Consider the following 24,968-nt stretch of genomic DNA (forward strand, 5'->3'; position numbering starts at 1 on the left):
TTCCCCGGCCCTACAACCCCTGCCCGCCGCTGCCTGAGGCGGTCCGAGCCTCCTCCCTGGCCCTCAGCTCCCGCCCGCTGCTGCCTGAGGCGGTCCGAGCCTCCATTCCCGGCCCTCAGCTCCCGCCCGCCGCTGCCTGAGGCGGTCCGAGCCTCCATTCCCGGGCCCTACAACCCCTTCCCGCCGCTGCCTGAGGCGGTCCGAGCCTCCTCCCCGGCCCTCAGCCCGGGGGCCGGCGGAGGCGCTGCCGGGGAGCTCCCCCTCCCGGCGGTGCGGGAAGTGCAGGTGTGGACGGCCCGGTGCCGCCGGAGGATGCGGGAGCTCCGGGTGTGGTGTGTGAGGAGGTACCGTTGTGGCATCTTCGTGAAGAAAAACAGTTTTCAATGAAGCCCTAGTTTTGAAGCGTTTGAGGTTTTTATAAAATCTCGACCTCTAGAACTGGGTCGTTTATGGCAAAAAAAATAGTTGTTAAGAAAGACGCCAGATTTTTGTTGAAGCAGATAAGCCTCCTAAACCCACGTACTTTTAAGTTTTAAATATAAAGCTGTTGAAATCACAAGTCCCGCCCAGGGCTAGCGGCGGGAGAGCCAGAGGCCTTCTGGAGAGTAAAGCACCAAACTAGAACTAAGGCAGTTTGAGCTCATACCTCTGGGAATGACTGCTTTTAAAAACTTCTACCTTTCTTACACTTGGCAACATTAAAATTTGGGGGTTGACTCAGGGAAATTTTGTCCCAGTTTTTGGTGATAGTGTTAGCAGATAACTAGCAGCCTTTCTAGTTACTTAGCTCAGTCTTGGGTGTGCTTGAAATCTGAGGACTAAGATTGTATGTTTGGTTTCCTCTTCTCTTAAATGTGTGAGTAGAAATTCTTAGAATTGATATTTGACAATATACAGTACTAGTAGCCCACATTTCACTTGTTTTTTGTTTTTTTTTTTTTTTAATGACAGGACACAAGAGGTCCTCTCATTGCCTCTACTGGTGTTTTATCTTGGTTTTGATGTTGCTTTGAATTGAGAATTGTCATGCAGATGTCTGTAATGGCAGGTGTGCAGAATTCTCTTGATACTGATTTTCTTCTGGTAACTATATACATAGTTAACAGAGATATTCATGTTGCCTTCTTGTGTTTGAGACTGTATCTGCATCTACACTGTTAAGCTGCACTTGGATTGTAAATTGGGGTGGAAGATATTGTGGAAATTTTTTTTCACATTTACAACACTCATTTGTCTGTGTCTTGTGGGTGTTAGTATAGTAATGCAACAGTAATAAGGTGTTAACAGTGGCTGGTTGGGATCTGTTCTGAGAAGGGCTGCCTGCACAAGAGAGTAATGAACCCATGAGTAGTTATTTTACCTAAGAAAATAATGCCTGTGTGAAGATGGCAATAATGTCTTTCTCCTAGTGATCACTATATTGAGACTCCGTATTGTATGGGGAAATTAATTATATTACATTTAGCATGCTAAGGCAACCATTACTTTTTTTTTAGTTCTTACTTTGTCCCTGAGGCAAGACATTATCTCGTGTAAAACACCTTTTTTAAAAAAAGGTCATTTCTATTTATTATGGATAAATTGTGCTTAATGAAATGCACTCAGAAACTCCATTTTCTAACATAGCGTATTTTTTAAGCCAGATAGATAAGATCATAAAACCAATACCTTTTCACACAAGGTTGTCCTTTCTAGTTATTTTATTTAGCATTAAAACTCCTTAGAAAGTTCCTGCTCCTCATAGTGAAGTTGTCAGCTTTCCCTGGTTTGAGAGACATGAGTCTTGCATGTTTCTCAAGCTGTTTATTTGTTCCTCATAGAGAACTCAGGCCCATGTAGCCTTCTCTCACAGGGTATCACTTCCAGACAAATTTAGTAGGGTCTGAACATCCTCCCATTTACTATGTGTTGGAAAAGAAACTTTTTAATGCATTGCAGAAGCAAAAACTACAATTTTTCGCATGTTTTAGGTTTTTGTAACTGTGTATTTACAGTTCATTTTTTATTTATAGTTTGTGCAATTGTAATGTTTTATAGCTCTGTAGCATCTTTAAGGAAAAAAAAATTTTAGCTCCACAGCAGCTGTATTAGGTGAATGTTATTATTTCTTCCTTATCTATATGCAAACAGAATTTTGAATATCTTTTCAGTAAATAAAACAAGTCCCAAGAAGTCGGGGGGATTTTTACAGCATCAGTGGAGAATAGAACTTCTCCCTTTGCACATAGTGATCACAGTTATTCATACCTGCAGTAGTAGTGGGCCCTAAGGACTCCTGCAAGGTAACAACAGTATAAATGTACAAGCAGCCCCTCTGAATCAAAACTGTTCTTTTTACTAACAGAGTAACTCGTTATGAACAGTTATTCCACAAGGAAGTATCTGTGTGAAAGGGAAGTTGTTGGAATACTTGGTTGTACCGTGGCCAGTCATGGGTGGGGAGATGAAAACTCCACAACTTGTGATCCAGGTGCTCATGAGACAAACAGCCTCGTTTATTATACAGAACTCACTTAAATACTCAATTAAAAAATCCTGGGCTTGATATCTATTGGCTGAGATCTCTCTCCCTGCCCAGATCTCTGGCCAGTGATGTGCTTGCTTCTCAGCTTGGATGGGACGGGCTGAGGGTCCCCTGTAACTTATCTGGGGACATGTTCAGGCATGAACCAGGCCAGCCAAATTGGATTTGTGTTATGCTCAGATTTACTTTGTCCAGGCCAGCTGTGCTGTGACAATACTGTGACATGTGGTGTAATAGGCATGGAATGTCTTAGGTTCTTTTCTCCCCTACTAAAAGTTGTAGCAAACCAATATGTGAAAGCAGCAGATGTGCAACATGATTGTTAAAACTCTGTGTAGATCCTCCTGTGGTAAAGTGGTCTCTTCAGAGTAGCTTGATCCTCCTTTGGTGAGATGTTGGAAACCAAAAAATAGAAACTTCCACAGATGTTGAAGGGTTCAATCTGCAGCCTTGGAAAGAGCTTGGATTGATGTAGTGATGAAGGTACACAGACATTGGGTAGAGAAATTATAAACTTATGTTCCTATAATTATGAATATGCCTAGAATAGGTAAGAAATCATATTAGGTAAAATAGTTTGAAGTTTAAGCTGTAATAGTGTGACTTATAGAGTAAGTTAGAGATCTAGAAACTCTAACAGAGGTGTGCATGAGTATGTGACCTGTCTGTTTAGTGGCTAAGAGAGAGATGCAGTGCAGCAAAATTAAGTAAAGGTGATAGGTTGTAAAGTGTAAATAAGTGTAAACAAGTTTCGTGTCAACTGCCTATTGGGCTAAAATGTTACATGTTGATGTGCAAAGAAGAAACTCGTGTCTTCCTTGAGCTATGGCTGACTTGTTGCTCCTCTAAACTTCACACCTTGAGACTGATCTCTTATCTGGCTACTTGAGCAATAAATCATTTCAAAGCAAGGTGTTCCCATCCCTTGCTCTTCATCTCAACAGTGAGGGGTAAGAGTTTATGCGTAAACCACCTTCACATTCTCACTGCATAATTTACAGAGGCAATTTATGGTACTCTGACCTGTCTGGTGGAGGTCATTATACTTCTAATCACATCAGTCACCTGCTGTGACAGCCAGGGCTCACAACACTTCAGAGCAGAGAAACTCACACCAAAGTCTGTGTGGGGCTACCAGCCTGGTGTGTTCCACTGCCTGAGCTGTGGCTGTGGAAACAAACCCCTGCAGCTGTGGTCAGGTGAGGCCATTGCAGCTGACAACCATCTTGCTATCAAATACTACACTGGGGTGTGTGTGTGTGTGACAGTGTATTTTCTGTTCTGGGATTTAAACTTCTTGAGCAGGTGAGCAGGGGCTATTTAACCATTGTCTCTGGTACAATGGACAGTGAAACGGCAAGGCAGTTCTAGATATGCTGTCCTCCTTACTAAACTTTATCTGCAAATGATTACAAGATGTTTGTTACCTATTTCCAATAGCTTAAAACCACTTGGTTTGGCAAAGAGTTTTTAAAAACTGAAATACAGTGAAATGTGGTAGCACTGGTAGTATTTAAGGTCAGTTCTTGCCATGCACATTGAAAAGTATTGGTTTGTTGCAGCAACATGCTGGGAGTAAGTTTGCTTAGCACCCAACTGGCAAATAAGCTAATCTTTGACAAATATGAACAGATAGAAGTCCAGAAGAGTAAACTGGAAGATCACCTGAACTTTGACATATACAAACAAATAGAAGTGAAAAAAAACTTTGTGCATTATGCTCTTTTTAAATTTTACCCAATTAGTGCAGCAAGATATTTGTGCATTGAGATATAATTACCACTGTGATATGCTTGAGAAGAGCTAGCTGGTATAGTGTAAGCCTCAATAGTTCTATCTGAATCCTCTGGCCTACATTGTAACCACAAGTAAGCCTTACCTGGTTAATGCTTTCCATTAAGTTCTGCTGCTGGTTTACTGCTGATATTTTGATTAAAAAGATAGGCACTTTTTGATGTGTGTGTCACATACTGTGGGAAGCAGCCAGGGATATTAAAGCAGGTGAAAAATTAAGACATGGGATGTTGGCTTTTCACTGTACAAGTGCTGTTAAGCATATAGAACCACAAGATTAAGAGATACTGAGCCAAATCCACCCCTGCTGTCAATTAACTTCTGTATAATGACATTAGAGGTAATTTGGCCATTTATATTTAATCTGATTTGCATAGATGGGCAGCTTGAATTAGGTGGCTGTGAATGGAATGCCTTTTCATGCAAATCACTTGCCCAAGTATTGGCGTGATATGATTGAGAGCAGCTGTTATCCCTTGCATTTTAGTAGCCCCAGATCAGAGATATTAACCATGCTTAATTGTACATATAACCACTAAAGCAAATAATGGACCTCATTCAGAGTTGAGAGCAGGCAAGAACTTTCAGAATAGTGCAAGTTCTTAGTCTCAAGTGGCCCTTAGAGATTCTTAGGGTTTGATTTTTTAAAAAATTGAAATACTGTATTTTGCAGGTTTTCAAAACCTGCAAAAAATTATTTCAAAAATTATTTCAAAAAATTATTTTTAATATTCTGACTTCCTGTAAAGAACTTTTTGGAACATAATAGGAATCCAATGCCACTACACACCAGGGAAAAGAAAAAAAAAAGCCCACTGGTGCTTGAGAAAACAGAGATCTACTTGGCCCCGTAACAGTCACTGCAATTGTATGATATTTGAACAGATTCTTGCTGCACTCTTGGTCTGATGGTAAATCATTCCATTTGTATTTTCCTTACTACTGTAGCTTCTTCCTTCCCTTTTATTCTAAAACTGTGCTGCAATATACTCTATTATAGAATGCATTTCTTTGATATTACAATTCTAATGTTTGTTTATTGCTTATAAGCCTTGTTGCCTACATTCTCATCCCAAGGCATTTATTTTGTGTATGGGATATACCTTTTAAATTTTGTAGCTCAGGGCAGTGTTGGTTTGCAGCTAATCAAACCTGCATTTCCAAATGTTATGTTTTGAATAAGCCATCTCTTAAAACAGTCTGTGGTTCAGCACTTTGTGGAATGTTTTTACTACATATCCAACACACTTCATAGGATATTTTTACTATGTACACAATATATTTGCTTTCACTATTACTTTTCATTATTTGTTCTTTGTTGTTACATGCCAAGGTAAAGTGAACTCCTATTATCCAATCCTGCTATCAGGCCAGGATCATTAGAAGCTGTAGGGAAAAGCAGAAGATAACTAATTCTCCACGTGTTTTTATTAAACTTGCTATCTTGATGAGGAAATAATGACCACTGGCAAATAAAGAAGTTGGGAATTTTACCATGTTCTCTTCTGATGTGCATGAATGGAAAGTGAGCTTATAACGTGTCCTTCTTCCCCGCTGCCATCCTTTCTCACTCAGACTTCTTCCTGCTGTTGTTATAAGAGCTTATCGTTCTGCAGATGTGAGATAATATGCTTTTGTCTGTTTGCTTCTCATAGATGCTCTTTTATTTTTTCTATTTTCCAATCAGAAGGGTTGAGGCGCGCTGAAACACCCCGTGAGCCCTCTACTGGCACTTTCTGCTTTTGCTTTAGGCTGTTCTAGTGTTTTTTCCTTCCCAGCTGTGCTTGCTAGAGTCTAAGGAGACAGGTTAGCGTCTGTTAAACTACTTTAATCTTGCTGACTTCTTAAAATTTAGTTAATGTGCGAAGGAGTCCTTGCGTTCCCTGCAGTACCCGGCAGTTCGGTACCTTTGGCGCTGAGCTCACATCCTCGCTGGGCACGGTGCAGACACGAGCGTTCCCTGCGGAGCTCCCGGTGCCGGAGCGGGGCCGTGAGGCTGCGCCCAGCCGCGCTCCCCGGGCAGCCCGGGCCAGGGCACAAAGCAGAGCCGCCTTTGTGCGCTGCCCTGCTCCCAGGCTGGCCAGGGGAGCCTGGCAATACGGCTGCGCTGCTCAGCGCCACCGGCTGACGCAGAGCTGCTCCAAAAGCTGGAGGTGCCATGAGGAGCGCCCTGAGTGAGAGCCGGAGGCAGGAGAGAGCTGCGCTCATGCTGAGAGCGGCTGCTGGGAGTTAGGGTTATAAAAGCTCCGTATGCCACTTCGAAAAGCACCCGAAAAGGAGCAGATTGGTATCGCTGTTTTTGCACGACACTTGCCTGTGATTTTAACTGTTTTCTTCCTGGCACACTCCAGTCAACCTTTGCAAAGATTTCCTAGACTGTGTCCTTCTTCACTGGGCAGGTGCAGTCCAAACCTGTTCAATGCGGGCTCTGGGATTTTTTTCAGCACACTCACGGAATATACGTGCTCTAAATGCCTACAATACAGAGGAATCCAGCTACTTGTAATGGGATGCATTTGCAGAGAGGAAGAATTCCTCATTTAAGATGGGTAATAAGCAAACGATATTTACTGATGAACAGCTAGATGCCTACCAGGTAAGATATCTTGGTTTGCTTTAGGGGATGGAAGGGAGTCTTGGTTTGCTTTAGGGGATGGAATCTACACACGTTTATGATTTGGTTTATTTTGTTTGGTTTGGGGAATGTTTTTTTTTCCAGTATAATTGAGAACTTTCTTTGTAATCTGCATGTGGGTATTCTACTGTTCCTTCCAGTAGCTGTAATAATATTCTAAGGCTGGGTTGTTGAATATGCTCATTTAATTCTGTTTATAGAGGGAGATGGGCCACATCCTCAGTGTCTGAACTAGGAAGCAGAATAAAGATTGTGACTAGCTTGACAAAAGTGTAGCACCTTCTCTCCCTGATGCCTTTGCTGACAATAGAGCAGAAAGGAAAAAAATAGATCCTGCCTAAATTCACTTCTCCTAAGGATAAGTCAGGGAAATATGCTTAATGCTTAATTAACACCAGAATTGGTGTCATTATGCTTGCATCCATCCACTCCTGGAAAGCAGTTTCTTACCTCATCCTAAGTGTGCATTTTACATCAGGGATAACTTGGTACTTCTTTATTTACTTAACATTGCATCCAACTGCTATTAAATACAGTAAAAAAAAAAAAAAAAAAAGGATTTCCAGTTTTTAGTCATATTTCGGCACACTGCAAATCTCACTGAAATGGATTGCAAGAAGCTGGGCGTCTTGAAAAAGTTTCTGAAAATACAGTGGGGCACAGCATTGAGTAGAAGTGTGCTAAAGGAGATATCTGACTACTTATTAAGAGGCAGCCAGGGGTGTTCTCCTATATGAAGTGACAAACATTGAATTAGCAGCACAGGAAATCAAGGTTTGTGATAACCAAGGGACAGATACAGTTCCTTAAGGGATGGGTAACTCAATAACATTTTACCTTTGTGATCTTTGATTAGACCCATTGAAGTAGAAACTATTATTTTAGTTACTAATTTTATTTCAAGTCACTGCTAACAAGGGCTTGTCACAGGTGTAAATATTGAGCCACAGAGTGAGGCCAGGTGTATATGCTAAAATGCTTTCAGCTGTTATCCCACGCTGAAAGTAAGGCATAAATGAAATGCTTTTATAAATACCTAGCAGGTTTTTTGTTATTAAAGAAAATGTGACTATGGACCTTTTTAATTTCCACTTTGCCACACTTCTCTCCTGCAGTCTGTAATGTATTAATTTAAATTAATGATCTTAGGCTTAGCAGTCCAAGATCCAAAAAATCTTTTTTGCATCCCTGCTAGACAGGCAAGAGAGAAATCAAAGATCTGTAAAGCACCACTGGCTGTCTTCCTACTAACAAAAGTGAACACAGAACAGAGCACAACTGCAGTGAAACAAAACAAAATCCAAATGTAATTAATGTTATCCTCTTGACATAAACTGGCAAATGCAAGAGCTGAAATGTCATCCCTAATTCAGTGCTCTTCATGTAGAAATTGTCTCTCTCTAATGGCTTTTGCAGCCCCTGCCTTTCATAATGCTGGGTAATTGATCTCAAAGCCTGGCAGGAGTTGGGCACAGTGGATTGAGTCACCTCTGGGATTTCTCTGTTACAGGCAGACTTGCAGTTCATTAGTGTAGAGCTAGACGATTTTTGACTAGTAATAGCACTTGTTATCTTTGGCAAGTACCATAAAATAACAGGTTTCAGGACAATAACTGACCAGCTGAATTTGTCAGGAAGGAGTATTAGCCTCATGCTCTCAAGAATCAGATAAAGTCCTAATTTTGATGGTAATTTTCCTCTGATCCATTAGTTTTGCATCCCTCTTGAACCTTTTAAACAAAAAGATCCTGGGCTGACTGCTGGAGGCACCAGCAGAGAGCTCTTGCCTCTCCACAGCATCCTGGGGAGAAGGCAGTTTGTATAATACAAGTGGAGCTGTTTGACTTGGAGTCTGCTGTCTCACCTGCCTTCTTCTCATTCGTGGACCTTTTCAGAATAGAAAAGTGAAGAATGGGGCGATGTTTCAATCATTTTGTTTTAATACAGGTTTTTCATGTCTTGAGCCAGCAGCTGAGTTACTGGGACCTCTAAACTGTGGGCCAAAGTAAAACATTGTGTACCACAGTCTGTTGTGCACATCTGTACCCCAGTGACCAGGAAGGCTTCTACATATAAATTGCTTTTAGATCTCAATCATTGAGTATTTTTTTTTTCCCTACAGCAGTTTCTTGTGAATTCTTGTGTCTGTTACTACTGTACTCCTTACAACAGTAGTCCAGGGTACAGTGTTCATTGTATCAGCATTCAGAAGCAAAAGTGTTAATCTTTTTTGTAAAATATATCTTGGTTGGTCGTTTTTTTTCCTTCCTCCCAGTTCCTATTGGAAAAATGTTCAAAACCTCACTCACCTCATGGTTAGACTTCTCATTTCTTTATTGAAATATATTTCTGGACATTGTATTATCTGTTAGTAACTTTGATTACTTCTGTCTTTTGTACAAATTCCTTTGAGCTTATAGCACCTAATATGCTTCAGGAGGAATATTTTTATATTTTTTTAAAAATTCATTTTGTTTTACGTGCTTGTTCCATAAAAGACACTATGAGATGAAAAAGTGAGAACTTTGTGTGCTTAAAGTATGGTAAAACCTATGCAATGGCTTTGTCTTTAGAGACTGAAGATTAAGCTGCAGAAAAATCACCTGCTTGAAGAGCTAGCACACATAAATCTCAGATCATTGGTGTGATATTAATGAAATAAAACAAATCAAATTGTTTGATTTATCTAAAACTTTCTGAAAAACCTATGTATGCACCTTTTTTTGCATGTAAATTGTTATATTGAAGACCAAATTTTTAGCAGAACTTTTAACTTTAATTTAAAGAATTGTAAATGTGGTCTCCCACAGGATGTCCTCAGTGTTTTCAATGGACAAGTTTTTTAAATGCTCCTCATTCAGACTGGTGATGAGTAGCCAGTTAAAACTGTTTGTACAAGAGACCTGTAATAGAACTTGATAATACAAAACCATTCAGGTTTTTGTTTATTGGGGTTTTTTTTTAAATGCAAGTAGGTAGAAGCAAAGTAAAGAAAGGAGATTTGCAGCTTTCCAGTCTAAAACCTTGTTATAACACCTGCTGTTAAGATCATATCACCTGTTATTATGGTAGTGTTCTTGTTGGTAGCTCTTTTCATTTTCATAAGTTTAGTGAAATGTTTTGCAAAATAGGCTTTTGCTAGCCCTGGGTTCCTAATAAAAATTCACCTGATTTAAAATACTGGCCTTGTAAGGAAAGGAATTTTACTGGGCATTTATGATGATTATGCTCTTAGAGTTCTGGTTGTGGTTTTTAGGATTTATTTTGTGAATGGGGGTTTTGGCTGTTGAGGGGTTTTTTTATACAGAAAATGTGAAATCTAATCTTGGTGAGGTCTGGTACAGGAAAAGGTAAGTATTGATAGGCAAGGAAGATGGGTTTCATTGCAATAAAAGAACATTTTAAAATTAAGGTTTTAAAAGATGCCTACAGATTTTGGAGGTCAAGTCTCATATTGAGAAAAGAAAATTAACTGAATTAGGGTGTTTTGTGTGATGTGTACAGATGTTTGAAGCGATGGGAAATACAGGTATGCAGTAAAGCAACATCAGAGCCATTTATTCAGCTCGATGCAAAGCATTTCTAACTGTAAAACAATTGTATTGAGTAGGAAATGCAGAGAAATTATACTTGGGCTGTGGACAAACACCTGCACTCTTCAGTCAATCTCATTCCCTTTTCTGGGATTACTTGAATTAGGAGATCTGAATTCAATACAAATTCAGTGATTTTTCTTTTCCTTTCTTTCCCTTCTCCTTTTCTTTCTTTCATTTCCCTTCTAGAACCTAGAGATTATAAGGCATATTACTGGTTTTATTGCAAGTCATTTGCATTTGTTCATTAGTGGTATTATTTACTCTGCATTATTTAATGCAGTCTCAAAACAAACTGATGGTTACCCTGTCAGTTCTATAGGTAATATTGCAATACAATATAGTATGATGAAGTAATGACTTTCTTCTTTTACACAAGAATTTCTCTATTACAGAGCTCATTTTTTTTTCTTTTTATCAAAATTGAAGTTAAAGTGCAATTCCACTGTATTTCATGAGAATTATGCAAAACCAGATTAAACAAGTTATGTTATGATCTGTCAAGAAACACGATTTGCAAAGTAAAACAGGTTTATCAATCTGTCTTTTAAAAAGCCATGCTTGATTTCATCCAGGGTCTTGGAAAATTGTCCTTTATAAGAATACAAAAAGTAGGTTCATTCTCCCAGATCTTCTGTAAAAAGTATTTTCCATTTGATACAGTATTGCTATTATTGTGCAAGTAAAAGTGGCATATTAATGGAGCAATTTTTTTTGTGAAAATATTCTTTTTGTCAGGTTCTGGTTTCACATTACCATTTGGTGCATCTGTAGATTAAGCAAAATTACTTTTGTTGGCAGTTTGCCTCTTTTCAGTCCTTGCTAATGTCTGAGTTTCTACTCCCCTGTTGCCATATGAATAAATAAACCTGCTCTTACAGATGCAGACTTTTTCCTTCTGAGACTCAGTGGGTCTTTTGTTTGGTTTGGGTGTAATTGTAAAGTATATATGGTGACAAGCAAGGATGAGCTGTATGGTAAAATTTTTATTGGTGTTCTGATGTAAACAGCATTTTTAACTCATTGACTCTGTTAACTCTTTACACACTAACAGTGATGAAAATACATAAATATCTTGCAGACTCAGTCTTACAAAACTCTATGCCAGTCTTAGCAGTGTGGAATGTAGAACGAAAGTATTGCATTTGTAAAAGATTACCAGAACAGAGTTAATAATAGATCATATAAAAAAAGTTCATTTGCTTGTCTGGTACCAGATTCTTGGTTGGTTCACAGGATGATGTTTTGATGGTGTTTTGATTAAATGCTCTTACACACATTTTGTACTTTGGCACAGTACAAAATGTCATTTGTGATTTTAAAAATGAAACCTCTCAGGTAATTTGCTTGAAATATTACCTTTTGAAGTGCTGCAGCATCCAATAGTTAGCATTTAAGAGCTGCTCTCAGATAGCTATATGGTTTACAGTATCTGCATTACCTGTAGTTTGCTGGATTTTGTTTGAGGCTTTTGTTTTTTTATTTTTTTTTAATTTGCAGCGATTTTGTAATTTTTTTATTTATATTATTTTCTTATTTATAAAAGTTTCCAGTGAAGCTGGATCAAAGTAAACCTGACCTTATGAAACTATACATATACAAAGCAGGATATATATGTATTGTCTTAGAAGAGAAATATGCATTTAATGGCTTTCAGAAATACTGTTCTACAGCATATTTGAGTATTTCTATTCTTTCATTCTGTTGTTCATTTCTCCAGTGTTTGTTCTGGAGTGTTTTGCATACCACCATGAAATTAGCTTTATTTCACAGCCGTGCTTTATGAAAGTTCTTGTTTCTGGGAGCAGTGATGAGTAACCTCCCATTCACTGGACTCTGGTAGCATTCATGAGCTGTGTGCTGCCTTCGGGAACTGGCAATCCATGCCCAGAACAGCTGGTTGGTGGGCTGAGTGCAGCCACACCTCCTGGTGTGCTGGATGGATCTCTGCACACAGTTCAGTAGCAGCATTGGCAGAGCATCTCTCTCTCCCCTTTCTTGTTTTGTTCAAATCACTGTAGAACTCAATACACAGCAGAACCAACCAAGGAGTTTTCAGTCAAGTGGACAGGGTGGTGGACCACCATATTTCAGTTTTTTCACTCCTAAATCTGCCTTCATCTGACACAGGAAATAAAAGAATAAAACTAACAGCATGTGCATGCTACTCTGCTATAAAATAAATTTTAAGAGCAGAGACAGTTAACTGTGCTTTACAAGCAATGCTGAGTGACTTGTAGAAAGTCCAATTACCAGCCATGAACCAAGCTACCTGTGGAACCTAAATGCACTGTCTGCCTCTTTTCTCTGCTAAGTATTTTAAGAAGCAGTTAAACCATCTAAATGCTAAATTTGAGAACCATTAGACAAGGTCATGATCTCATGGAAATCAATGGGAAATTTATTTTTTGTTTGCTTGATTTTATTTACTTTGTTACAAGACATTGAGTAAATAATTGCAGATTTGTTTTAGTGGTATCTTACACATCAAGAACAACCATCAGTGATCCCATGTTGGCCTTCTAATTAACTTGATTATAAAGGGCACAAGGACAGAGTGAGTAGGAGAGTTGACCTTGGAAAAGGTGTGTGTTTGTTCTCAGGGGCTGGAATAGTGACATGTCAAGGTAAAGCCTCTGTTCTATGGAAGCTAAAAGTCTTAAGGGCCTGCCGTTAGCAGAAGTCTTTCAGGCCATTGTCTAGCACTGAAAATAAAGGGAATAATTCCCAGGATCAATTCTTGCCAGTAATGTTGACCTGAGAAGAATTCTAAAAACCCTGGTGATGTTTATTGTTCAGTAATCAGTTTCTGCCTTTCTAGCAGGACTCCCAGATATTTTAGTGTCCAGATAGAACTGACAGGTTACTTTTTGTGCTCTTAGTAAACTCAAATACAGTCCACAAAATAGCAAATGTGTTCCATACCTCTGGCTTGCAGGAAAATCAGTTATCCTGTGCATAAATGACAAATGCTTTCCAGAGCCCACTTCACCTTTCCTATGAGACTGAATTTAACATGTTAATTTACTATTTATTGTCCTTCATTGTGTATTTTTCTGTATGAATGAAGTAGTCAGAAGAAAATTAGATGATTCACCTCCATGTTTTTTTGGCAAAAGTCTTTAATTAAATTGGAATTAAATTGCTGAAGTTCCAGCAACTATAAAATGCAATTATGTTATTTAGATATTTTGTCCATCATGATTTTATCCAGCTGAGGGCTGTGCTTTCAAAAAATAGGAAAAAGAAATCAGTCCTGCACCCCTTTCTTGCCATCAATACTTGTTTCACCTTCATGTCTTGTACGAGCACTGCCAATGCTAAATTCTATGTCACTAAAAGGAAATTATCCAAGCTGGAAAAGCATCCATTATTGCTAGGTTCATTTACAAACACATTAGTTCCTTCCCTCAGAGTTCTCTGATGTAGTTATTCTGCTCATCAAGCTCAAGTCTGCATAAAGGAACAGCAGAAATAAGAAGGTGGGAAAAGCAAGAGGGATGGCTGGACTTCCCTGTCAGAGGTCATGTGGAGCTGTGGTTTTGCATTTGCCATTTGATACCAGACAGGCTTTTTAATGGTAAATTGTTTCACAGTTGGTCCCTTCTGGCTGGATCAAAAGTATAGGCCAGGTCAAAATGAGTTTGTGGTGCTTTGACCCTGAGTAGCTTTAAGATCTCTCTTAATAGTGAGACCATTCTTAATTTATTTTTTTTAATACCCTTCATCCCTGACAATTCCATGCAATTGGAATGTGTAATTGAAGTAATGGTGGTTAGGCAGATAGTTACAACTACTTCTGCTGTAGAGGTTTTCTGTATAACTGGGGTTTAGATTTTTTAGTAAAAATTTTGTTGATTAAAAAGCAGGCAGACAGCAGTGTCTGTTGTCAGTGTCATGAAGCAACTCAGAATAAAATATAAAAAATGTGTGGACTGTCAGCAAAAATGGTTTATTAGTTGACCTCCTCATTTGTCTTCCAATAGCATTTTTGCAGAACTCCTGCAAGGTAAAGGGTAACTTTTCCTTTTAATCTTTCTCTCCATTTGTATATCACTTCCCTGTCAGCTTTCTAGTTAAGTGGCTGCTGTTTCCCCTCAGCCTATATAATTACAGATGATTGCTGCTAAGGGCATTACGATTATTTGTGAGATTACACCTGCCCTTTCTTAGTAAATTAAGCATCCTTAAGTGACAGTTTGAGTGTGTTAATTGTGTGGAATTAAGGAAGACTTGACCAGCTGGCTCCGATGTCACTTTGTGCAGTTGCAGACAATGTGACATCAGTATCAGCAGCTCCCAAGGTGCTTCCTCCTGGGTCTTGTAACTACACAATGCACTGAAGGAAGAGCTGCTGCTCTGGGCACTTTGTATGGAGGAGAGAAAGGCAGCTCAATAATTGATACCTGCAGGACTGATCACATTCCTGGACACCCGAGACAGGTCTTTGCTTCTGCCAGAGGGGATCCTTTGCTTCTCCCCTCCTTGGAAGAAGCAGGCATTTAGCCCTAATGAGTCTGAGCTTGAGAAAGAAATACTTTTTCATTAGTTGACTGAAGAGCAGGACTGGGAGAGTCAAAATAGTTGTATGTTACCTTTAAGTATGACTTACCATGTCTGATACTGTTATCTTGTCACAAGCTGATTTTGAAAGATCTTTTTCTGTCACTGACATAAAAATGCATGAAATGCAAACTCTTCCACTGCTCATATTCTGGTTCTGTGGTGAAGTGTTTGAATTCTAGTATAGCACAGGTGCTCATGAATTGAATTAAACCAATGTCAATACAGTCACATCATAGAGCCATTTAGAATGCAAATGAATGTTTGTATGCTCTTCTCTCAAGTTGAGCAAGCTCTGCCTCTGCATTTTAGTAAGTTATTTCTGGTTCTGTGATAGAACAGGGAAAGCTGAATGGTTTGCTGCTGTTCAGGGCAGGGGCTGCCCATTTATCCATGCTCCTAAAATAGAGGAGTTTGTTGCATTCAGCAAGGCGAACACAGTGCAAACTGATTGTTAGCAAAAAGGGTTAATAACAAATAAATAAATACATCACTTTATTATTAAACCAGTTGTCTCCAGCAGAGGGATCCTTCAAGTTAAAAGACAGTTTTTGTCATCTATTTGTTGTTTATAGTTTTCCGTATTAATTTATTGAATACTTTTGGCATGTAACTTGTGTTTTGGATTTAATTTTGTTTCTGGTTTGGTCATTCCACATTGGAGATGTATCTCAGCAACCTGGGGTTTTTTTCCTCCTGAACTATCACATTACCAATATTTTTATTTTTGCTGGGAGGCTTTTCCTTGGAACATTTCTGTTATTTTATAGTATATTATATGTATGTATATATATATATACACACTATATATACATGTACCATATATAGTATGGCATTTTATAGTATGTAGTATATGTATTATGTAGTATATTACTTTCTGAGTCAAAAGTAGATGGCACCCAAACAGCATCTTTAACGTTTCTCTGTCAAATCTGAGTTTCCTTCCAAAAGGCTGAGAAATAACTCTTTGCAGTTGTTTTCAATATTTCTGTAGTACAATGACATATTTTGTTTCTTTAACAGGATTGCACGTTCTTCACTCGAAAGGAAATCCTTCGGTAAGTAAATTGTTTTAAATTTCTCCTTTGTGATCCATGTGGAAGGAGCTAAATCTTATCTGGCTTGTGAGGGAACCAGATAAAGCCAGTTATTCTGCAGGAATTAATGAGAGCAGGATTGGATTTAAGATACACTTATAATGTATAATTGTCATAAAGTGGTGATTGGCTTAAGGTGAATATCATATCATATCAATTCTAGGGTAGAGCCAGTGACTTGTATGAATGGGATTTGCTGCTTTTCTGCTCAATGATAGCAGTGAAGGTACATCCTGCAGTCAGTGTAGAATCCAGAGGTGTTTCTGCATGTCTGAGGTGAAGTTTTAGTGAACAGGAATAAAATGGGTTATGACACCCTGGTAAATTAGCACTTAGTGATTTAGCATCTCCCTGTCTCAGTGAAAGGGCACACAGGTACTGCTGGGCACTTATTTACACTGCAGGATGCTCACAGGGCTGATGTGGAGGAAGTGCAGGTCCAGTCCTCTTTAGGCTGAGCTGAAATTCTTGTGCAGCTGCTGACTTCAGTGAGACGATCCAGCAAGGAGCAGCCTTAAAATAATAATATTAAAAAAAAATAAAGCCCTGTCTGGGTTACCATCCATTTGCATGGCTGTTAATGACTTGTGTAGGTGGGGATGAAGGGATTAATATGGCAGCTTCAATTTAGATCGCTATAAACTGATGTAAACCAGCATGAGATTGCAATTAGGTGAAATGGGCTAAGCACTCTTATCTGTCCCTACAGGGAAAGTAGCCCATCAAAACCCCAAACAACAGTAAATCTATTTTCTGCTGGTTTAATAAACTGAATCAGCTCATCTGAGGGATCAGATGAGTGCCAAAGCTGTCATAAGAGCCAGAGCAAGCAAATGCAACTGAAAATGAGGAGAGCATTTCCCTACAAGTACGGTGTTGGTTAAGGTGCACACTGAATGTAGCGTGCAAGGCTTTGGTGTCAGTACCAGCTTAAGTCAGCATAAATGCAGACTGTGGTCAGAGGGGTTGAAGACACATTTTTTGATTAGTAATCTGAGTGTGGATAATTTGCAAATTATTAGAAAGTAGTATAATTTATGAATTTAAGTGAAGAAAAAATTAACACAAGGTGCTGAAAATGGACCTAGGAAAAAAATATAAAGTAAGACTGCAGCAGAGGCAAGGGTGCCTGGTAAAAGAGAAAAATAGAAACCATAGCTCACTATTGGTGTTTGATAGCTGTTTATCACCAGTCTCCTATGTCTTTGTCAAATATAGTTAATTTTTGGAAGTGCTGATCACAGCTCAGCTATGAGCATTCAGTCATGGGCCCATGGCAAGAACGTATTAAAGAATATTGGTTATTGTAGATGTATTTATGTTATCGCTGTCTCAAAACCTTGTCTAAAATACACATAGGACAGCTGACAGATTTTTAGAGCTGTTACTGGTGGCTTTGGTGGTGATAGGGCTTTGAAAACATGCCCCAGTGTCTTGGTTTGGAAGACAGGTGTCTGCTAGGGAAGGCAGGAACCTCCCTTGGAATGAAAAACGTAAACCCCCTCCCTCTAAATTATTATAATTTTGAAATTAAGGGGCTCTCAAGCAGAGATATTGGGATAGGAATAACAGTTCTTTACTAGTGTGTATAACAAGGCAAACAAACAACAACTATGGTATAAATAACAAAACGGAAATAGGGACCCCATGACAGCCTTCTTTACCCGAAAGGATGGAGGAGAGGCTTTTCTTCACCAACCCCCTGCGGGCAGTCGATCTCGGTGCCCCTGCAGGGCTCTGAGAAACACCCAGCTGGAACAGCAGGACTGAGAGGAAAATCCCGGGCTGGTGGACGAGGTGTAGCAGAAGCTCCACGGCTCGCACTGCAGGACGTCCCGGCAAGACAGGGATTGCGGGGGCCCACAGATGGAGAAGTTCCCTTGGGGTTATGGTGAATTCCTTTCCCCAAAACCACAACAGTTCCCAGTGTGTCCTGCTCTGAAACCCAAGAAAAAAACCAGCGCCCCCTCTCCGCAGCTGCCCTCGCCCTCTTTTTTATATGCCCCCCCTTCTCTCCTGGGCCCAGCCAAACTCTTGTCTTCTCAAGCACTCAATAAGTACCAGCAGTCAGGTTTCTAATGGGGAAAAATTCTATAGGTGAGAAGGAACCAAAGGAAGGACACCTAACCCCCAACACCCAGATTTCTTAAGGGGAATGTGGAAATTTAGACCAATGTGTTTAGCTTCAGGACACAACTTTTCTGCATGGAGAGATGCCAGAACACACTGGTAGACAATCAGTCTGTGAGTGCCTAGAACTTAATACATGATCAGAGGCAGCCACTGTGGATTTGTTAAAAGCAAATCTTCCTGGGAGTGTCTGCTTTTGTAAGTCAGAGAAAAGACACAGCTGGAACACATCTTTATTGGTAAAGGCTTTTACATATTCCAGTTTGTGTTAGTCCTTTTCTACTTGTTTAAGTGCACTGAAATCCTGGTCAAAGTACTCCTGAACATGGAAAATTGGTGAGAATGGTAAGAAACATTGAGGTGAAGGGAGCTGCAGATGCTATGCAGATTAAGATTAGCTTTTTCAACAGTATTTAGTATGTTAGAGAAATTGCTGAAGTGAACAAGAGGAAATTCACACACTCACATACTCAAGTCCTAAGAACTGTGAAAAAATTTGCAGGTGTGAAATGATGCAAAAAAAAAAAAAAAGTGGGGGCTGGAGCTTTAGTGATGTGAGCATACTTTTAACAACACAACCCCCACAATACTCTTGCAAAAAAGAGAAATGCAGTTCTACAATGCATTAGCCTCAGCAGTGTTTATAAAATGGGAGAATTCCAGTCAGCAGTACTGTGACCTCAATAGGAATGGACTGTCCAGTTTTGGGCATCACCATTCAAAAAGATTTGTTATCCTGGAAAATGTCCTGTAGAGAGAAACAGGAACAAAAAGAAAAAAAATTACGTGAAGAAAAGTTGGAAGACCACTTTAGTTATAGAAATGAATCTGCTTGTATAACACTCCTCTCTTGTGATTGTAAATGGGAATAAATTGTTGAGTTGTCTCTTATAAGGCATTATTTCTCTTACTCAGTTTTACAAATCCGATTTTCTGGCAGACAAGCTTTTACTCCAGCAATAATGCTTATCTGCTCAGCAGCCCATCTGTTTCTGCTTCTCCCTGTAGACTGGTACAGTTTGGCACCCAAACAAACACTCAGACACAGGTATTTCTGGATGTCTGTCCTAGCCAAAAAGCACAAATGTTGTAAATTCAAGTTGTATTATTTGAGAGTGACTTAACCTAGTTAGACAACTGCCAGGGGAATATGGCACTAAATGATGAAGCTGGGCACCACCTGGGACATCAGCAAACCTTTGAATCTTTTTGTAGAAGAAAAATAGTTCTTCTGTTGCCTTCTCTTCTTGCCAGTTTCATGGCTTGTTCTTGATGGGTGAAAGGTGAGGTGACAGGAGCACTTCTAGCCAATCCAGCTGAATGTTGGATTTTAAATCTGAAATCTGCCAGAGAATTAAGCAATGTTTTCCTTCAAATGCCTGGAAAGCTTCCTTATAAGGGAGCAAATGCAGCAAACTGCTTGGAGGCAGCTCCATGTGGAGCAAGTTGCTACACAAATGGAGGGAGGAGTTAGAACACAACTCCTGTTTTTCTTTTAAAGAGTTTGAAGTTTTGTATGCAGAAAGGGGAATTGTCCTATTATCAGTGTAAAAAATGAGGTTCACATTTTTTATATAAAATTTAAAAAGTTTAATAGAAAGACAATTAGGAGATAGAAATAAAGCAAAATGAACAAATACAGCCAGGTGCCTCAGCATTCAGCCAAGGGAGCAGATTTTACTAACAAAGGATTGTCCCTTAAAAACAGAAACCTATTACATATTCATAAATTCTTATACATGATTCAAACATTCCTCTTAAGTTTTAGATATTCCTTTGTTTAGCTTCAACTCCCCTCTCCCCAATAGATCAATCTTCTTGTCTCCATTGAGTCTCATGCTCGCTGATAATAGAGGTTCAATAAATTCTTCCTTTGGAGCACTTGTCACCGCATTTCTGTACCATAAACCTTTCCTGTATTATATTTTAGTCAGATTGTACCTGTTTTACTAAGGCTTGTGAGAGGAGAGAATCTCTGTCAGTGTTGATCTTTATGGAGTCTGGAGTGCTGCTGTACTGTGCCCAGTTCTGGGCTCCCTAGTGCAGGAGAAATAAGGAGCTGCTCCAGGGTCTGGCAAAGAGCCACTGAGATGGATAAGGGACTGAGATTTCGTATGAAGAAGGGCTGAGAGAGCTGAGATCTGGAGAGTGCAAAGGAGACAGAGGCTCATGCCAGGAAAAGGGGCAGTGGGTACAGACAGAAACACAAGAGGTTCTGGCTGAACATAGGGAAGCACTGTGAGGGTGACCAGGCACTGGAACAGACTGCCCAGACAGGCTGGAATCTCCAGCCCTGGAGATACTCAAAAGCTATCTGGATGTGGCAGCCAGCTCCAGGTGCCCTTGCAGGGCAGGAGGCTCCACCAGTTCATCTCAGGAGCTCCTCACAACCTCAGTCACTCTGTGATTCTTGCAATCACAGCAGAAAAGGGGCCTGTGAGCAGGGGTTTGAGTGGTGCCTCAAGGAAGGAAAAACATTATAATGTATTCTTATCTATACTCACTATTCATCATGTAGGTCTGGGAACAGTAGATGTAGTAACAGTAGTACATGTATTGAAAGAGCTTTCCTAACTATGACTAAATTTAGAATAAATGTATTATAAATTGTCTGCCAAAAACATTTCTCACAATTTCATTTTAATTTTACTGCAGATATTTTTGGAGGATATTTATCTAGTATTCCCTTAAATTAATTTGTGCTGCTTCATTTTGCATTGCAAAGATGAATAAATTTACATGCTAACTAAAAACTAGCAGAAGACTCATCTATCCACCTTTTCTCATCTTATTATGCTGCCTTTTTAGAAATCTGATTTCTGTTCCCAGTTATTATATTTTATTGGTAAAATGAAAATAACTTCAACTGGAAAGCAATAAAAGAGACAAGGCATATTAGCAATAGAATTCCTTCAACCTTCAACTCTTCCTGCTTGTGTTTCTCACTGTTCTTCATTCTTTATGTGTTTGTCAAACTGTGGCAATTTAGTGAGTTGTGGTTTCAGTTTCTGTCTGAATTTCCTTGTATCATGTTTCCTGTTGTTCTGGTTTCAGCTTCACATGGTAGACTACCTTCTCTAATAGACTATTCTAACCTTTTGCAATCCTTGGAAGCAATAATTCACTGAGGAATTGGTGCAAAACAGAGATTTATGCCTCTGTTACCATATTTAACATTTATTGTTGCAAAAACAGTTTGTGCAAGTATGGCACAAATCTGAGATCCTCCAAGTACTTTATTAGTTGCTGACAGCCCCAAAGGCTCCTCCTTCCTCAGTTTCTCAGCCCCAGATTAAAGAATCTCCTTCTCTTTGAGCTATCAGCTCCTTATATCAGCTATCAGTTGTCCTTCTCTTTGAGCTGCTATCAGCTTTTTTCCCCCTGTGTGGCAGACTTGCAGATTTTGGTCTGTCTGGCCCTGTTCCCCAGCTGCAAGGACTGCAAGGCAAGAGGGCATGTGCAGTTCACAGATTTGCCTCTGTAGCAAGGGTTGTAAATCAGTTCCCATCAGTGCATTCTGTCCTGCATTCTGTGCAATCCCATCTTCAATGCTGCTGCTTCTTTTACTTCCAGCCATTTCAGGTGCTTGGAGGGCTGACTGCTGAGACCCGGTTCTTTCCCAGGCTTTATGCTGACTTGCCAATTGTCCTGCTGGTCTCTGGAGTGGTGAATTCTTCTCTGTGTATTGCACAAAGTCCATCTCCAACTGTTCCATTCAGCTCTGGCATCTGGACAGGAGACTATAGTTCTGATTGTGGTGAATAACCAAAAGTGCAGGTGAACAGGAGCTGTGCACTTCTGGTCCTGCTACTGGCACAATTGATCCATCCTGTGAAAAACGAGGTTTACATTTTTTTTTTAAATAACATTTTAAAAGTTTAATAGAAAGACAATTAAGAGACAGAAATAAAGCAAAATCAACAAATATGGCCATGTGCCTCAGCATTCACCCAAGAGCATACTTTACTGACAAAGGATTGTCCCTTAAAAACACCAATCTCTTGCATATTCATAAATGCTTATGCATGACTCAAACATTCCTCTTAAATATTAGATGTTCCTTTGTTTAGCTTCAACTCCCCCTCCCCAATAGATCAATCTTCTTGGCTCTGTTGAGTCTCACACTCCCTAATAACAGAGGTACAATAAATTCCTCCATTGGAGTTCCAGTCATTGCTGTCATCATCTGGGTAAAATAATCTAAGAATGCAGGGGGTGGGTTTTCTATCTTTTCATTCTCATTCATATATGAACAAAAGCAATCTTTATTATAATACCATACTACTCCCTAAATATATATATATATATATATATATATATATATATATTACACCACTATTTCTAAGTTTCATACAGTAAACTTTTCCAACATTATACATATAACATTCATTTTAATATTTGCAAAAAGCCAGTAATATAATATGTATCTATAACAATCTGTACAACCAGTGTGTGGTCATGTCACAGCTCCTGTGAGCCCCTGGTGGCACTGCCCATCAGCACTCAGTGCCTGCTTTCATAGCTCTAGTTAAGCCATTTGGTATTTTTTTTCCTGAACATACAGAACAATGCAGAGCAATCTAGAATTTACTCTTTGAGATGGTCTTGAATGTAATGTACAAATCTTTGAATGCATCCCTTAGGAATAAATAGGACATATATTGCTGAATAAAAATGTTTTCCCCTTATAGCATAAATCAGATGACTGTTGTTGTGGGACCTGAACTAGGGAGATGTTTATTCATTTTTCAAGGCCACTTTAAAGCCTCTACTTATTTCTAATCAATGAGCCATTGCAAGCTTTTATCTTTTGTTTTCAGCACTCCTTCAGTGCAGAGTTCTTGTTAAAAAGGCAGCTCAGACAGCTGTAATGTGTTGTCACTACATTTAATGGTGGAGATGAATGTACGCCAGGCCAAGGAAGAGCTGCTCTGTGTTTTAACCCACCTACTTGGTGACCTTGGGAATAGTCTGACTCCCTCCCAAAGCTCAGTAGTGAATTTTTAAATGGTTGCTGTAGGGTGTAAGCTTAGAAATCTCTTTTTTACAGATCTGTTCAGGTTGAGTTGGAGGCTTTGTTGTAAGTTTGGAGACATCCCAAACTGTGTCCAGTAAATACCCACAGCATCACCCTTGCTGACTCTAGGATGCTTCACCCTTGAAAAGTGGGAACAGACTCTGACCTACCTTTTTTGCCATGTAAAAGACCCAAAGTGGTAGAATGAAAGGTATCAATCAAAAGTAGGCTGTGGGGACAAAACTGTGTTGTGGGTTTTTTTCTGAACACAGCATTTTTGGTTTTCACTGGTTGATGGGCAGCTGAGTTGACTTTAAAACTACTGCTGTCTACAAGGGTAAGTCTTGTTCTGCCTTTATTGATTAAACCCCCATTTTCTTCTGCTGCTGTAGCAACTGTTTCAGTAACCTCAAGGAGTTGACTGTAAAACCTATATTTTCAAACACATCAGTTCTCTGAACCTCACTGCACATTCTTAAGTGTTAATGCTTATACAAGGGACATGAGTAGCTGATGGGCTTCAAATTTCTGCAAGGGCAGATCAGCAGTCTCAGTTTTGACTAGAGTGAAATGATACAGAATCACAGCCTTAATCCTTGAATGTTCCACATGAAGCATAAACATATACCAGTACCTGTGGGGACAGAGCATCATCAGTTAAAGAAATTTGCCATTAAATTTATCACCACATTCCCCCCCTCCACTCTCATTTGTGGCAGGGAAGACACTGCCAATTTTTCATTTCCTACTTTCATGCAAAGTAAATAAGGAATCCTGCTGACAAAGAGAGCATATCCAGGAATAGGAAAATGCTTCTGCATGCAACCAGAAGCATCTTTTAAAGGAAATACAGCTGCAGAATCTGTAGTAGTTACTGCTGCAAAGACAGTGAGGCTGGTCTTGGGCTTCTGAATACACATGATGGTCTCTGTATGACAATGGCAGCTTTTCCAAATCTGTGTGTGTTCAGACAGCACTGCAGAACCTTACATTGCCTCCCTGACAAAACAAAAATGTGTCTAGGACAGATAAAGAGGCTTTAGGTTTTTTCAGACATGCTTCTTGTGAAGGGCATGCTGAGTAAAATGACAAAAAGCCTTTCCTCTAAGTCACAACTGCTCTGATGCATTCACCTGAAGAGCCTTCTGCTTCTCCTAAACAGGAGAAATATTAGAGCCTTTACCAGAGCTTTATTTCTTCTCTATTTGCAGTTAGGAATTAATGTTATTGAGAGATGTGAGAGAACAGTCAGTAATGAGAGCAGCTTTTGGGAAGTGATTACTCATTTGTCCTAGTGCACAGGATTTGTCATAGTGCACAACACCACAAGCAAGTAGTGAGGTATTGCATACAGGCAGGAGGATTATGGGAGTAAATAACCCCAATGTCTACTGAGCTTTACATCATGTTACAGAATAATTGATCATGTATTGTTTTCTTGCCAAAAATAAGTACTCACCTAATGTAACATAACTTATTCAACTAAATGAGAGTTTTGGTGGAGCCCTTACGAAGTGTTCCTTGTGACAGGTGGTTTTCTTGGCATCCTGTTAAGAGGCTGAAGCAGGTATGTTATTTTTTTCTACAAAATCCAGCATTTGATACTGGCAATCCA

The 24,968-nt window shown here is 39.5% G+C and overlaps 1 protein-coding gene across 3 annotated transcripts in view; it reads left to right on the forward strand.

The window, feature by feature from the left end:
- The first annotated feature begins 6,336 nt into the window (after window positions 1-6,336).
- Window positions 6,337-24,968, forward strand: part of CIB2 (calcium and integrin binding family member 2) — a 35,855-nt gene continuing 17,223 nt past the window's right edge. For 2 of the 3 annotated variants that reach the window (XR_004498854.1, XM_015638604.3), the window contains exons 1-2: window positions 6,348-6,914; window positions 16,133-16,167. Coding sequence is in view for 2 of the 3 variants with exons in the window: in XM_015638604.3 (XP_015494090.1) it covers window positions 6,864-6,914; window positions 16,133-16,167 (86 nt within the window). In the remaining variant the exon portion in view is untranslated. Of the gene's footprint in view, window positions 6,915-16,132; window positions 16,168-24,968 lie in introns of all 3 variants that reach the window. The other variant, XM_015638605.3, reaches the window with a different exon arrangement.

The sequence above is a fragment of the Parus major genome, chromosome 10 (genome assembly GCF_001522545.3).
Source record: "Parus major isolate Abel chromosome 10, Parus_major1.1, whole genome shotgun sequence".
Taxonomy (NCBI): Eukaryota; Metazoa; Chordata; class Aves; order Passeriformes; family Paridae; genus Parus; species Parus major.